General features: G+C 43.0%; 1 protein-coding gene across 10 annotated transcripts in view; it reads right to left on the bottom strand.

Annotated features, from left to right (window-relative positions):
• Nucleotides 1-638: 638 nt before the first annotated feature.
• ENTPD5 (ectonucleoside triphosphate diphosphohydrolase 5 (inactive)) overlaps nt 639-15,785 on the bottom strand; it is a 45,987-nt gene continuing 30,840 nt past the window's right edge. For all 10 annotated transcript variants that reach the window (XM_080809619.1, XM_080809622.1, XM_080809614.1 and 7 more), the window contains 10 exons: nt 12,189-12,264; nt 11,873-11,908; nt 11,466-11,554; nt 11,076-11,155; nt 10,174-10,235; nt 9,084-9,185; nt 8,019-8,159; nt 7,252-7,308; nt 4,992-5,107; nt 639-2,353 (listed from right to left, as the gene is read on the bottom strand). In XM_080809619.1, coding sequence (XP_080665745.1) covers nt 2,267-2,353; nt 4,992-5,107; nt 7,252-7,308; nt 8,019-8,159; nt 9,084-9,185; nt 10,174-10,235; nt 11,076-11,155; nt 11,466-11,554; nt 11,873-11,908; nt 12,189-12,264 — 846 coding nt within the window. In that variant the 3' untranslated portion in view covers nt 639-2,266. The remainder of the gene's footprint in view (nt 2,354-4,991; nt 5,108-7,251; nt 7,309-8,018; nt 8,160-9,083; nt 9,186-10,173; nt 10,236-11,075; nt 11,156-11,465; nt 11,555-11,872; nt 11,909-12,188; nt 12,265-15,785) is intronic.

Raw genomic sequence — 15,785 nt, 5'->3', positions numbered from 1 at the left:
GATACACTTCTGGAATTTTACTGCATCTACCCAATATTTCTGAAGGTACCTGGGATGATCAAAGGGGTTGCTGAACAATACCCAGCCCGTGTTCATAGGCTTCAGAGACAAGCTGTGCTGGTAAACGCCATGGGATCTTAGCTCTCTGGGCCCATCAAGCTGGACAAGTCCAGTGAACACAGTTTACCTCTCGGGAAAACAAGTTGGTTTCTACTAGAGGAAATGGTCTCTCTCCCCCTGATCATATGAAACAACATTTAGTGTATGATGACTGGTTCTAACATTCTATTTTTTTGGGTAAAGATGGGTCTAGAAGCCATATGGTATGTTAAAGAAGAGACCATAAAGGACTTGGGAGCTTTCTCAAAGGACTGAAAGGCTGTGGAAGGAGGGATTAGAGCAGAACTAAGACCACTGAGAAGATAGGTAATTTGAACTCAATATAAAGGGGATTTTCTTTTAAACATCAGTGTAGTCTAAAAATGGAATGAGCTTCTGAACACTTCCCTAAACAGCAGCTGAATGATAACCAGTCAGATATGTCAGGGGAATTCTTCAATGGGCATAAGATTGGGTTTGAACTTTGGCTGTTCCCAATCCTAAAGATTCTATTATTTCATTATATAGCATTTTTTTTTCATTATGTAGCATTTTTGAGAAAGATAACAGGTATTAAAGGTGACCTCAGTATAGTAAAAGTTGGAAGAATCTGAAGAAATTCCACAATGTATTTAAAAATAACTAAAATTTGGGGGATGATGATTTGGAAATTTGCCTAGTTACTTGCACATACCAGATGTCGAATACTGACTCAATGGAAAGACTAAAAAATAAGGTTCCCCAGGAGCTGATGTGAGGGCCAAGTATATTACCATCTTTTCTGAAGGATCTGAAAGAGTCTACTGTGAAGGCTACAAGTTTGGGGAGATTTATATAAACTGTATTGGGAATAAGCTGGAAGCAAGGAGCCAAGGCAAAAGAGCCAGATTATAGAAAGATCTTTCAAGTCCAAGAGCACTCGAGTGGGTAGAGAAGCAGCAGATAATGGTCATGTAAAAAAAAAAAACAACAAAACACAAGATAATGACTTTTAGGGGGAAATAATTCACAGAATCAAGAGTTCTGAGCACTCAAACTCAGAAAGAGAATCCACCGTACTGATGTGGGCCCAAATGTCCAACCAAATCAAATGTTAGGTACCACCAAGAAGGATCTCAGAAACTGTGGAACTAGGCAAACAATTTACAGGAAGTTAGCTAAAGTGATCAGCACCAGGGCAGTAAGAGGTACTGCTAAATAATGGAGAATAAAAGGACAACCTGAAAGGAGCTGTGACCAAAATCTAAAGGTCAGATCTTAGAAATACAAAGAAACATGTTTAGGATGAGAAATTAAATACATTAGCCTGGGAGGAGGTATGGGCACTGAACACACACGCAGTCCTGTGAAGTTGGATGTGTTAGTTAATCCCAGGGTGTCTGATTAAAAGTTGATTAAAGAAGGTGGTCTATTCAAGGGAGCCACCCCTCCCAAACCTTGTTCTTAGAGACTGGCTGTCCTCTGTTTCTAAGACAGGGTCTGCGCAACTAGGAGCTGCTCTCCCACCTTGCCAAGATTTAGGATGCCTCTCAGCTGTCTGGCTGGAAATGGCAGAAAGCAGGATCACATAATTTCAGATTCGTTCTTTTTTTCCCCCTTTGAGTTACAAATGAAAAGCAAAACCAGGTATTTTTTTTTTTCTTTCTCTTTTTTAGGGGAGGTGAGTGGAAATAAAGGTGGGACATAGCGATGTGTAGGGAGGAGAAAAATACTGGTGCTGATGGCTCATGAGACTGCAATCAGTGGCCTTAGTTTAACATGGAAGAGGAAAATGAGTATGTTCAAAGGAAAGAGGCACTCAAAGGGTTGAAATGAGATTTTTCTTTGGTTCCCAAGGACCTGTCCCTAGGCTCTCCAAGGTTAAGTTCCAAAGCTCTTCCTTTTGGCTTTGTGACACACGAAGAATCTCAAAGCTTTAGATTCTGGTGCCAGCTGTGCAAGCAGAGTGGTTAGGTCAACAGTTCACATTAAATGTGTAAAATTAATGAGTCCCAAATCTCTAGACTCAGGGCAAGACTTGCGTCCAAAAGCTCCTTCTACCTGATGAATCAGGCTGCTGGGCTTCAGGCCAGGCTATCCTCAGACTGGCTCAGAACATGACTGAGTCCTTTCTCCTACTTTTAGAAAGGTTGTTGGAGAATGCAGTCCTCAGAAGAAGGGCTTGGCCTCAGTGGGAGATGCCCAGGGACTGCAGCAGGTGGAAGGTGGCCCCCAAGGCCCAGCCTGTCTCTATGTTGTTCACTTTCTTTGAGAGCTGTTGAGGAGGGGAAGAAAAAAAAAAAAAGCTCACATTTTCATCAATTTTCAGCTTTAGCTGAAAGCAGAGAGTATCTACAAAGATCATCCACATGGCCAAACCAAGGTAAAATTTGGGGTAGCCAGTCTTGGGAGGCTTCCCACTACCCACACTGTAACAGTTTCCCTCCTGCCGGCGGCTTACACCTGCCAATCTGATCTCGAATCTTCTGGCCCAGGAAGTGGTCTCACCCAGGCCTTCTAGACAGAGGCTTCTGAATTCTTTCCTTACCCCAGAACGAATACACAACGAATTGGGAATAGATTTAGGGGTAGCAAAGAACATACCAAACTTCTCAATTCATACTCTATAAATAACCAAAATTTCTTAAACATTAATTAATAACTAATCAAGGCACTTAAGGCATTCTAGCCAGGTTGTGCCTCAATTAGTTCAGTGACTTCGGGCAAGTGTTTAGACCTGATTTCCTCCACTATGTAACAAATGGATTAGACTAGTATTTATCAATTGTTTTCTTTAGAATCTTAGGAATTCTTGGAAGTGCTTTGAAAGAGCAAAGGGAGGCCAAATGCTAAAGGAGTTCCAGGCCCCCTTTCTCTGCTTCCACCAGACAGCAAAACTTTGATCAGCTTTACTGGCCTTCTGTGTAAGCTTCTGTTGAACAGTGATGCCATTACTGATAACACCACACACGAAAAAGTTTGGAAACCAGTGAACTGGATTTAGTCTTTCTTTCTAGGACTAATTTCTTATGATACAACACTTCTGCTTCTGTGTTGACCTGATGAAATCTACACTAGGCACTGTGCCAAAAACTGGGAAGAAGGCCAGTGAACCACCATCTTGAGATTTAGTCTGTGACATGTGAGTCAGATTGGGAGTGCCCCCACGACCCCCAATGCTCCTCTGCCCTCAGGCCTGGGCTGATGGCCCAAGGGTGAAGAAGCTGAAATAAAGTGGCCTCTGGGCCAGAGAAATGCCTGTCACTGAATTTAATTCTGCCACCATTGAAATAACAAAGACTAAAAGGATGGCAGCACTGGAAATGGCAGAAAACTGTCTTTAAATGACACGGTTAGGGCGCCTGGGTGGCTCAGTGGGTTAAGCCTCTGCCTTCGGCTCAGGTCATGATCTTAGGGTCCTGGAATCGAGTCCCGCATCAGGCTCTCTGCTCGGCAGGGAGCCTGCTTCTTCCTCTCTCTCTCTCTGCCTCCCTGCCTACTTGTGATCTCTCTGTCAAATAAATAAATAAAATCTGTTTAAAAAATAAATAAATAAATGACACGGTTATTGTTGATCCTTAAGTAGAGGAAGTTAACTTTGTATGTATTAAGGACTTAGGATAACCTTTCTTATCCACAAATCTATCCCCAACTGGTGTGAAATGCCTACACTGATAATACCAATATTAATAACTTCCTATGTGCCAGGCATTTTGCCTTACATACAGTATCTCAATTTTCATAACAGCCCTAGGAAATAGGTAAAGATCCCTAAGTTTGAATGAGAAACCTAAAAGTTAGAGCGGGGAAGTAAATCACTTAAGGTTACAGAGGTGACTCAGAACGTGAGCCCAGATTTGATGGACAATGGAGCCATCCTTTACTACGTGATACTGACTCTTCTGGCAAGTAATTCTTTGGTAAGCACCTTAAATGTTGATATTCCTGTCAGACGCAACGCGTTAAATCCAAAAACCTTTAGTGCAAAGTTCAAAGTTGCCTGTGCCATACTTCTATTTCTGTCACATCTCTTCCAATAAACTATATGCTACTTGAGGACAAGATTTTTAATTATCTTGTAACCATAATGTACAGTCATTCAACTACGGTACAGGAAACAAGAAAGTAAATGGGATGGATGAAACATTAAAAGATGTGTTTAGAATAAATAACTTCCTACAGATAAAGCGGAGCCTGCACATGCTGGAACAGGTGGCTAGAACAGGAAGACAAAGAGGGACCCACGACTCAAGAGACACTAAAAATATGTGGCACATATAAAGTAAGACATACTACATGCACACAAGGCATTCAATGCTAATGAGAACTGGAGTAACCCACTCACTGAGGACACCCTTTTGTCCTCTGACAAATAAAACCATCTGATGGGCTAATGAGTGCACGAATGCTACCAGCCAGTGTACCTGTCCCTGTGCCTCTCCAAACTGAGCAAATTTATGTGATGGCCACAGGCATCTCCTGTCCCTGTGTCCCCTTGATCAGCTCTAGTTCTTATAACCATACTGTCAGCAAGAGAGAGAGGCAGGAAATATGAACCCAGGGTTTAAGGGTAGGGCACTTCCAACACGCCTGTACCCTATCCTGTGTGTTCCTAGCCCATTGCCTTCCCTTTGCTTCTTGCCCTTGCCCTCTGAACTTGCTTTAATAAACCATGTGACTTGGGCCCCTTAATTTGGGATGCAAGCCTTCTGCTCTGTGACCCCTGGGACAGCTTGCCTGGGAATATACTTAGAAGCTACCATTGCATCAAGCTAATTTCCCACATTCACGATGTCTCGCACAGCGCCTCACCCACAGCCCGCATAATTCTGCCTGCAGCTACTCTGATTACCACCACACAAGTGCTTTTCCTAATTCCCAAGTCAGCAGACTGTTTTATGATCCTCTCTTACCTGTAAGACGGTACTGTCTGCAAAGCCAAAGCCATCCTTCAACAGGGCTGTGATGTAACTGAGATCCATGCACAGGAACGGACTGCCGGAGGTGAAGTTTTCCAAGTTATCACACACTGAAAGGGAGGGAGAGTGAAGAGTAGAATTTAAGTTTGCCGCCAGGTGGCAGGTGTACGATTTTCTCTCACTAGAGACTTAGCAGAATTCTCCATGTGGATGATGCCTGGGAGTCGTGGAGACTGGAGCTGTGTGCACTGACAGAGCCTCTTGCAGGGTTGGGATATCCCATCTCACCCCCTCAAATGGACCTGGGATCATAGTTTACTTAATTTTTAATTTATTTTTAAAATCTTTTAAGATTTTATTTATTTGACAGAGAGAGACACAGCAAGAGAGGGAACACAAGCAGAGGGCTTGGGAGAGGGAGAAGCAGGCTTTCCGCTGAGCAGGGAGCACGATGTGGGGCTTGGTCCCAGGACCCTGGGATCACGACCTGAGGTGAAGGCAGATGCTTAATGACTGAACCACCCAGGCGCCCCACCCCTATATATTTTTAAAATTTTATTTATTTATTTGTCAGAGAGGAAGAGAGCACAAGCAGGGAGAGTGGCAGGCAGAAGGAGAAGCAAGCTCTCTGATGAGCAAGAGCCGGACACGGGACTCAATCCCAGGACCCTGGGATCATGACCTGAGCTGAAGGCAGATGCTTAAGCGACTGAGCCATCTCAGGGTTGTAAGATCGGGCCCCGCGTTGGGCTCAGCACTGGGCACGGAGCCTCCTGCAGATTCTCTCTCTCCCCCTCTTCCTGTGCCTCTCCCTCCCTTCCCTCTCCTTCCCTGCCTGTTTCTCTCCCCCTCCCTCCTTCTCTAAAAAAAAAAAAAGTAAAAAAGTAAAATTTCTTTTTCTATGTTTTAATATTTCATGCAATATGTGAATTGTACAAAAAAGTACAATTTGCTGATATTATCCACTGTAGGAAATAAATCTTTACTAAAGTATTTGAAAAAAAATGGGCGAAGGACCTGAAGAGACATTTTTCCACGGAAAACTTATGGCACCCAACAGACACAGGCAAAGAACCTCAGCATCACTCATCATCAGGGGATGCAAATCAGAACCACAATAAGGTATCATCTCACACCAATCGGAATGTCTAGTATCAAACAGAAAAGAAATAACAAGCGTTGGTGAAGATGTGGAGAAAAGGGAACCCCTGTGCCGTGCAAACTGGTGCAGCCTATGGATAAGAGTATGGAGGATCTTCAAAAAATTAAAAATAAATACCGTATGATCCAGTAGTTCTACTACTGCCTACTACCTCAAGAAAATGAAAACAGTAATTCAAAAAGATATAAACACCCCCGTGCTTATTACACTATTTAGAAGAGCCAAATTAAGGAAGCAGCCCAAGTGCCTACTGATAGATGATGGATAAAGACGGGGTGCGTGTGCATGTATATATAATGTACGTACACAATGTACATTATACATACATTACGTATTATGTGTACACACACACACACATCTTCTATATATATATTCATAATATACACACACACACACACACACATAATGGACTATTACTCAGCCATAACAAAGAATGGTACATTGTCATTTGTTATGATGTGGATGGATCTAGAGGGTGTTTTGCTGAAGTTCAGTCAGACAGAGAAAAACACTACCATACGATTTCATTTATACATGGAACCCTCCCCCCAAAAACAAATGAACAAACAAAGAAAAAAACAGACTCTTTAATAGAGCTGGTGGTTGTCAGAGGGGAGATGGGTAGGGGGATGGGACAAACAGGTGAAGGAAATTAAGAGGTAAAAACTTCCAGCTGTAAAATAAGTAAGTCACAGAGATAAAAAGTACACCACAGGGTGTACTGCAACAATGTTGTACGGAGACAGACAGTGACTATATTATTACAGCAAACACTGGGTAATGTACAGAATAGCCCAACCTATATGTTGTATACCTAAAACTGATAGAACATTGTATGTTAATTATACTTCAATAACAGAAAAAAAAAAAGGAAGGAAGAAAGAAATGTAGAAAAGAAGAAAAGGTTTTCACCATCTCCCCAAAGCCTCTTGTATTCCCATGGATTTTTATGCCACTTAATGCTTTTAATTCTGGGCAAAAATGGGAAACTAGGCTTTCTGCTGACTGCGGTACTCTGGGTCACTTTCAGGTCATTGGAGTTCACAGGCGCAGATGCACAGACGTGCCTTCACGGCTTTCACTGGCACTTACCTTCCCTTGCTTTTCTTTCAAAATCTTCAACTTTTAAAACACCCCCCGTTTCATAATCTACAATGAAACAGTAGCTAATGTCAAAAAGCCTTCAAGGAAACAAGGAAATTCATCCTAGTGATATTTATAAAAATGAAAAAAACCAAAAGTGAATTTTCTAACATTACAGAATGGGCTAAACAAACATGACATAGCCATACAATATAATCTGTGTAGTCTATTTTATTAATAATTATTCTATGTATATTTAATCACAATAAAAAACCTGACCTGCTAAAAAAACAGAAAATAGGAAAATAATTCCTGTCTCAGGCCATCACAGAGCATACATACATTCACAGAGCTAACAAAAAGCATTACTATTGTGATAAGGAAATAGAAGTTATCAAGGGGGAGGAAGAAACTTTTTGGGGTAATGGATGTCTTATTTTGAATTTGGTGATGGCTTAATGGTATATACCTATGTCGAAACTCAGTAAATTATATAATTTAAATATTTGTATTTTATTTTATATTATACCTCAACAAAAATGTAAAAAAAAAAAAAAGACTTCATATGTATCTATTTACACCACTTTCTAGCAAAAGGTTCTAAATCATACTCACCCTTCCACCGCAGCAGCTAATGTCATTCAACAGCCAGCACCGGAGAAGAGTCGTCTGATCACTTATGACAAAGCATTTCAAATACTCCTCTTCTCCCTTTCCCTTCCCCAGGAGAGCTTTGCCCAGTCTCCTCCCCAGGCTGATTCCCGGGGTAAACTCACCAATCATGTCCGTGTCCACAGCACGATCGTAATAGTAAGAGAAAGCGTAGAAGGAGCTCTTCCGGACCTCGTCTGGCTGGTGAAGTTTTCCTTGGACCACCCTCAGCACTTCAGCATAGCAGGGCTCGAAGCCCATCTCCCCTGCCAGGGAACCGTGAGGAAAATGAGCGCTCGCTGAGGCAAGCGGCCGGAGCCAACAAAGAGACAGCAGGAGGATCAAGGAAAGCAGCACGCTGAGGCGCAGGACAAAGGGCTGACAGAGATGAACGAGCCTGCACATCCCTGTCACTCCGGAGGAAAGGCACCTGCTTCCCCACGGCAGCTTCCCTCCTGAACCTGTTCACCAAAAATTGTCTTATCCAGCTTCGAGCTGCTGCCTAGCCTACGTTCCTTGGTATTTACGAGAAGCATCCAGAAGTCTCAACACTGGCTTCACCGGAAACACTGAGATTTTTCCTTGATTTTAAGGTCTTTGCTTTTCATAAGATCTAAGATGAATTATTCTTTCTAATGTCTCCGTTTTTAGTGTTACTATCATTTAAAAAGCTAAACATTAGGGGCCCCTGGGTGGCTCAGTGGGTTCAGTGTCTGCCTTTGGGTCAGGTCATGATCTTAAAGTCCTGGGATCAAGTCCCACATCAGGCTCCCTGCTCAGGGAGGAGTCTGCTCCTCCCTCTCCTTCTCGCTCTTTCTCATTATCTCTGTCTCTTTCAAATAAATAAATATTTTTTTAAAAAGCAGCTAAACATTAACAGAATCTAAAATTTCTAGATAGAGTTCTCTATCTAGAAATAGAGGTCAGAGACCCTTAAAGCATTAGGCCCAGGTTAAGAACAGGTTACTAATGGATCCGCACAGCACTTGGGCAGGGAAAGAGCAGGAGAGAGGGACAATTGCCTTGTTTCCTGTCATTTCACATTATTCCTTTATGGCATACCAAGATCTATCTGGAATGAGTCCCTGCAAAAGACAAGCTTCTCTTGAGTTCTGGAAAACATTTCCCACGGAACTTTTCCAGACTTCTACTGCAAAGGTAATTTCAACCAGTGAAAAAACATCACTTGCCTTCTTTGTTGCCACCATACTGGTATTTCACACCCCCAAAAATCCACTCTGCTTCCAGCCATCTTGGTAGACAGGCACTTCGGAAAGTGTGTCCATCAATCCCTGAAAGAAGCCAGACCACAGAGTAAGAGGCAAGGATGTGAGAGCGTGCGCGAGAGTAGAGACACATGCACGCATACATGCATGCACACACACACACGCAAGCGAGAAGCCAATCAAGCTGAAAGGAATTACCAAAAAGTAGGTAGTTCCGTGATTTCATCCTACGACAGGAATTCTTAACTCAGGGTTCACAGATGGGCTCTGTGGGGTTGGTGAACCCTCTGAAACTACAGATAAATTTTTGTGCATCTGTACATTGGGCAGAGGGGTCCATGGCTTTCAACATGTCTCAAAGAAATCCAAAACCTATAAGGGAATAAGTTCCCTCCCGCCTCAAAAAAAGGGGAAAAAAATACTGTTCTACTTTTCTCATTAGTTATTGTGAGGCTTAAATGAAATATATTTGGAGATGTTTTGTAAACTCTGAAATGCTATATAATCATTACCAAGTAAGAGTTTACTGTGAACCAGGCACTGTAAAAAGTATTTATTAAGTGCAAAATCTCATATAAGGTGAGGAACAGGGAAGGGAAAGGTTAGCTAACTTGCCCCAAATCACAAAGCAGGACTGAACCCCTTTCTGCCTATAACCGCTCGACCACCTTTGAAGAGAGGAATAAAGTTGCTCAGTCACCCCACCTAGCAAGTGGGCCGATGTTGCTTGCTGCACCTCCCATGTACAACTAAGGGTCTGAGCAAACTCCTGCCAAATTCACTCTTGGAGCTTTGAATTCTGCACACTGCAGCCTCCTGGTCACAGGTGTTCGCCCTACATGTAGACTTTGTTCTAGAAATGGCTAATAACGTATGCCAAAACAACAGAATGCAACACGAAGTAGAAAAAGAATCTGCTATCATGTCCATTACACAACACATGCTACCTAAATGAGCAGAACCCTTTCATCCACAGAATCACCGTCAAGGAAGAGGAAAGGCAAGCTGAGCGTGGGGGTCACTCTCACCAACCAGCACAGGTACCCAGACGAACCTTCTGTTTCCAGGGCTCCCAGGGTTGCGAGTCTTGCAGCTTTCAATCCAAATCCCAAGTAACTGTAAAATACAGGACTGACTAATTCCATGCTCGTCCTGAAGTTCCCCAGCCTAAAGCTAACTGTTTCAAGAGCAGTATGGATTCTCTCTCTCCCTCTGGAGGGAGGAAAGCCTTGTTCTCTGTGACCTCTTCAACTTGTGTGGACAAATGGTAAGTTCCGCCCAGTTCAGATCAAGGCCATCCAGAACTTTCCATGCCTATGATTTAAAGGCCAGAGACAGTGACACTTTCTAGGGTCTCACCTTGGGAACCATATCCAGAAAAGCTCTCATTATTTTAGCTTCCAGCCCCACTGGGATCAAATCTAAGGATGGATTTTTGAACATTTGAAAACAAACTCAAAAGGAGTTGGCACCAAGTTTTAACTGAAGATCCTTCAAGTGTCTTCTCTCTAGAGAAAACTTTTTCTTTTAAAGTTTATTTATTTTGGGAAGCGTGGGGGAGGGACAGAGAGGGAGAGGGAGAGAGAATGAGTGGGCAGGAGGGAGAGGGAGAAATGGGACTCCCCGTTGAGCAGGGAGCCTGCTTGGGGCTCAATCCCAGGGTCCTGGGGTCATGACCTGAGCCAAAGGCAGACGCTTAACTGAATGAGTCACCCAGGCGCCCCTCTCTAGAGAAAACTTTTGACTCCTTAAGTTATATACTTTTGAGACCAAGAATGGAGAAACCTCTTGGGTCCCTGGGCTTCGGTAAGTGGCTTTGGTTTCAGTTACCAGAACTCTGGGGGTTGGCAGAGACTTTGTAAGGCTAGTCAGATGCAATAACAGATGTGAAAATGCTTTGAAAAGTTAGAAGAATCATACACCAGGAAATATTATCCGCTCTGTCGCCCTCCTCACCTGTGTGTATAGAGCTTATAAGTGCTGTTAAACATTTCAAATGAAGTGAGGTAGCCGCTAGGGGTTTGTTCCAGGGTTTTCTGCAAATTGGAAAAAGCAAAAAGACTATTTAGGATCTGCAAATGTCTGGAGATGTTACCACCACCATCTCTGTCCTTCCCCCAAAAAATCAGAGATGAAAGAGACAGACTAAGCTGCTGATCTCACAAGGCTGGAGAAATCAAAGGGACTGTGAACAGTGAGGGGACAAGGGGAAGTATAACCAGTCATTAACAGACTCCTCTCAACCTATCTGTGGCAGAGCTGTCTGAAAATGGGCCACCATTTTCTTGGCACCGTGACATACCTGCCAAGTGGGCTGCTAACCAGGCCTTCGTGTAAACAACTCACCTCAAACTGGGGTAGGAACGTAATTTGGGTGGAGGCCCCCCCCAGGTCCAGGGTCCCCACAGTCTCCCGGCTGTGGCCATGCAGCTGACCTGTGAATGAGAGCCAGCTCTGAATATCTTCTGCTTCCGGGACAGCCCAGCACTCCTCTGTCTGCAATCTCTCTCCTGCTCCTGCATACAGCAGGTGTTCCATCAACACTCCACTGCTCCCCAGCCCCAAAGGTCGTATGTGTGCTAACCTATAAGGACGCCTGTGGCAGCCGAGGCCTTGAACACAGGTTATAAACATTAACTTCCTATCTCTTCCTTTTTTTTTTTTAAACACAATACAAGCAAACAGGGATATTTACTCTTTGACCCCGTGTGGAACCCAGTTAACGTCTTAGAATAAACTTGAGAATATCTTACCTGTCAGAAAATTCACAGTAACCCAAGCTAAGATGCCTGAAAGAGAGAGAAAAACAGAGATTTTAACTCAGAGCATTCCCCCCGATCTTCCTTGACCTCATTTTTGTTCTTTTTCTCTAAAATTTTGTCTAAAACACACATTTTCCTTTTCCCCATCCTTCCATTTCCTCTTAGCCCGTTCCTCCTTGCTTATCTGTTTCTCCTTGTTTAGTTCCTTTTACTTCAGCACCCTCACCCCTGTTCGCAGTTCTTTTAATCACATCTTTTATTAACTCTAGCCCTTTCCCCCCAGAACACGTATCAACACTTCTCCCACCTTCATAAGATCCATCCATGATGCTAACACTGTCATCTGGTACCAGGAAAGGTGACTTCTTGAAGATTTCTCTTACCTAGAGAAAAAGGGGAAAACTCTGGATTCCCTAAGGTAATAAAGATTTCCATATTTTGGCTGTATCTTATTAAGCCTTAGAAAGCTACACTCTTCATTTCCCTAGATAAAATTTTAGCAGAACATTCCTTTTCCCTAAAAAACTAGAGAAGGATCTACAAAAGTCATTCCTGGTTTCTTGTACAAACAAAAAACATAGGGATTCCTCTGACTTTAAAATAAATCTCAACCGAACTATCAAAATGTATAGGTGAACTGGACCTAGGAGAAGGCATATATTTGACCCCCTCCAGCTCAAATCAGGATCCTGTCTTTTTTTTTTTTTTTTAAACACCTTATTAATACTTCCTGGGCATGAAGCTAGGAGGACCCTTTCCCACTTGATTTCTTAGATGGCAAGATAAACGGATGGTAGAGGAGTTGGGCCTAGGCAGCTCCTGAGGCTACAGAAACATTTCTTCTATTCTCACACCAAATTCTTCATGTCTTTGGCCTTGCTCATAAAGGGGGCTCATGTTGTAGGCTGGGGTACTCTGCTGTCAGCCCCTGTTAGATTCTGGCACACGGCTAAGGCCTCAAAAGTCCACAGAGACCCCAGATCTAGATTTATTTATCCTGTTTTAGAAGATGGGAATGGACATCTCACCCACTCTTGACTCTCCATAAATACAGGTCAATGACATGGGTGTTATGTCTTATTTTTTTATATGATTATCAAGAGGCAGGGGAGACTTTTCCAAACGGAAATAGAAGAACTCTGGTCTGCTGGCTGTTCTCATTCCTGACAGGATGAAACACCTCCTGTGAGGACCTCTGGACCCTGTCTCATCCAGGAAAAGCCAGTCAACTGATCTATAAATAAGCTTTTAAAGAGAAGACTGATAAGCAAACAGGAATAAACACAGCGAGAGAGTTTCCGCTCTTGCCCTCTCCACTCTTCTCCCCCTGCCCACAGTTTATTCTTAATACAGAAGCCAGGGTGGTGCTTTTTTTTTTTTTTAAGATTTATTTTTATTTATTTTAGAGAGAGAGAGTGCCCACGTGTTGGTGGGGGAAGGAGAGAGGGAGAGAATCTCAAGCTGACTCCCCACTGAGCACAGAGCCCAACGCCAGCTCAACCCCACAACCCTGAGATCAGGACCTGAGCTAAGAGCTGGACCTCTAACCAACCGAACCATCCAGGCATCCCCCAGAGTGGTGCTTTTAAAACAGATGTCATATCCTGCCTCTCAGCTCAAGACCCTCCAGTGACTTCCTTCTCAGAGAAAAAACCAAAGTCCTTACACTTGCCTTTAAGATCCTACATGATAAACCCCTCCTGTCTCTCTGACCTCATCTTCTATTTCCCTTCCATCACTCACTTCCCCTCCAGCCGCAATGACCTTCAGGATGCCCTTCTTTGAACATACCATGCACATTCCACGCTTTAAGCCTTTGCACCTGCTATTTCTTTAGCCTGGAATATTCTTCCTACAAATGTCTTATATAGCTTGCTTCTTTATTCTTCTCAGGTCTCTGATCAAATGCATCTCATCAGTGAGGTCTTCCCTGACCATCCTGTTTAAAGCAGTATCCCTCCACACCAGCACCAGCACTCCCTAGCTGACATTCCCTGCTTTTTCTTCCTCCATTATCACCTACAGTCCCTGACATACTTTACAGTGAGCTGTTTAGTTTCTGTCTGCTTCCAACTAGAATGCAAGCTCTCCAGGACACAGACTGTCCGTTTTTGCTCCCTGCAGCATGTCCCCAGGAACTTCACCGGTGACCAGTACATAGTAAGCACTCATGTGCTGAATAAATGAATAAATGAACGGGGAATCAGGATTCAGATTCTCATGCAGACACAGTAGGCAGCTTGTCCTTTGATAAGGGACTTAAGACCTCTGTGCTGACAGTCACAGGAAAATGGATTTTGAGCTCTGAATTAGCACACATAATACAGAATCATTTTTTGCTGTTATTTTTTAAAAAGATTTTATTTATTTACTTGAGAGAGAGCACAAACACATGGGGAGGGGCAGAGGGGGAGAGAGAAGGAGAGGGAAAGAATCTTGAGCAGACTCCCAGCTGAGTGCAGAGCCTTACTCAGGGCTCGATCCTATGACCCTGAGATCATGACCTGACACAAAACCAAAAGTTGGACTCTCAGCCAACTGAGCCACCCAGGCACCCCAACTGTGATTTTTGTTATAATGGGATCCCACCTATAAATATTCTTCACAACATGTAATTTAAATCTTATTAGTTTACATGTTTTTTGCAAAATAAATGTTCAGTAATGTTAAAAATTTTGAGTTTAAAAAAGCTTTTGACTTAAATTTTTTATCTGAACAAGAAGTTGAAATGGGGGCCACCTGGGTGGCTCAGTCGTTGAGTGTCTGCCTTCAGCTCAGGTCATGATCCCAGGGTCCTGGGATTGAGGACCACACTGGGCTCAGTCGGAAGCCTGCTTTTCTCTCTCCCACTCCCCCATTTGTGTTTCCTCTCTCGCTGTGTCTCTACCAAATAAATAAAATCTTAAAAAAAAAAAAAGCAAACGCATTAAAAAAAAAAAAAGAAGTTGAAATGGACAAATGGCCAGCAGACATATGACAAGATGCTCAACAACTCTCATCATCAGGAAAATGCAAATCAAAACTACAATGAGATACCATCTTGTACCTGTCCGAATGGCTAAAATAAAAAACACAAGAAACAACAAGTGTTGGGGAGGATGTAAAAAAGTGGGGGGGGGGACCCTCATGCACTGTTGGTGGGAATGCAAACTGGTGCAGCCACTGTGGAAAACAGTATGGGCGTTCCTAAAAAAAACAAAAACAAAAAAAACCCCTACCTTACAATCCAGTAATTGCACTATTGGGTATTTACAACCCAAATACAAAAAACACTGATTTAAAGGGATACAAACACCCCTATGTTTATTGCAGCATTATCTACAATAGCCAAACTACAGAAGTAGCCCAAGTGTCCTTTGACAAATGAATGGATAAAGAAGATTGTGGTATAGGGGCGCCTGGGTGGCTCAGTGGGTTAAGGCCTCTGCCTTCAGCTCGGGTCATGATCCCAGGGTCTTGGGATCGAGCCCCGCATCGGGCTCTCTGCTCCGTGGAGAGCCTGCTTTCTCCTCTCTCTCTGCCTGCCTCTCTGCCTACTTGTGATCTCTGTCAAATAAATAAATAAAATCTTTAAAAAAAAAAAAAAGAAGATGTGGTATATATAAATGACGGAATATTACTCAGCCATAAAGAATGAAATCTTGCCATTTGCAACAACATAGATGGAGTTAGAGAGTATAATGCTAAGCATAAGTCAGAGGAAGACAAAACATATGATATCTCACTCATATGTGGAATTTAAGAACTAAAACAAAGAGACAAACAGAAAAACAGACTCTTAACTATAAAGAACAAACTAATGGCTACCAGAGGGGAGGTGAGGGGGCATGGGTGAAATAGGTGATGGGGATTAAGGGTGCACTTATCACATTAAGCACTGAGTAATGTTCAGAATTGCTGAATC

The sequence above is a fragment of the Martes martes genome (assembly GCF_963455335.1).
Source record: "Martes martes genome assembly, chromosome: 7".
Lineage (NCBI taxonomy): Eukaryota > Metazoa > Chordata > Mammalia > Carnivora > Mustelidae > Martes > Martes martes.
Note: the sequence above shows the minus strand (reverse complement) of the source record. Positions and strands in the feature narration are given on the sequence as shown.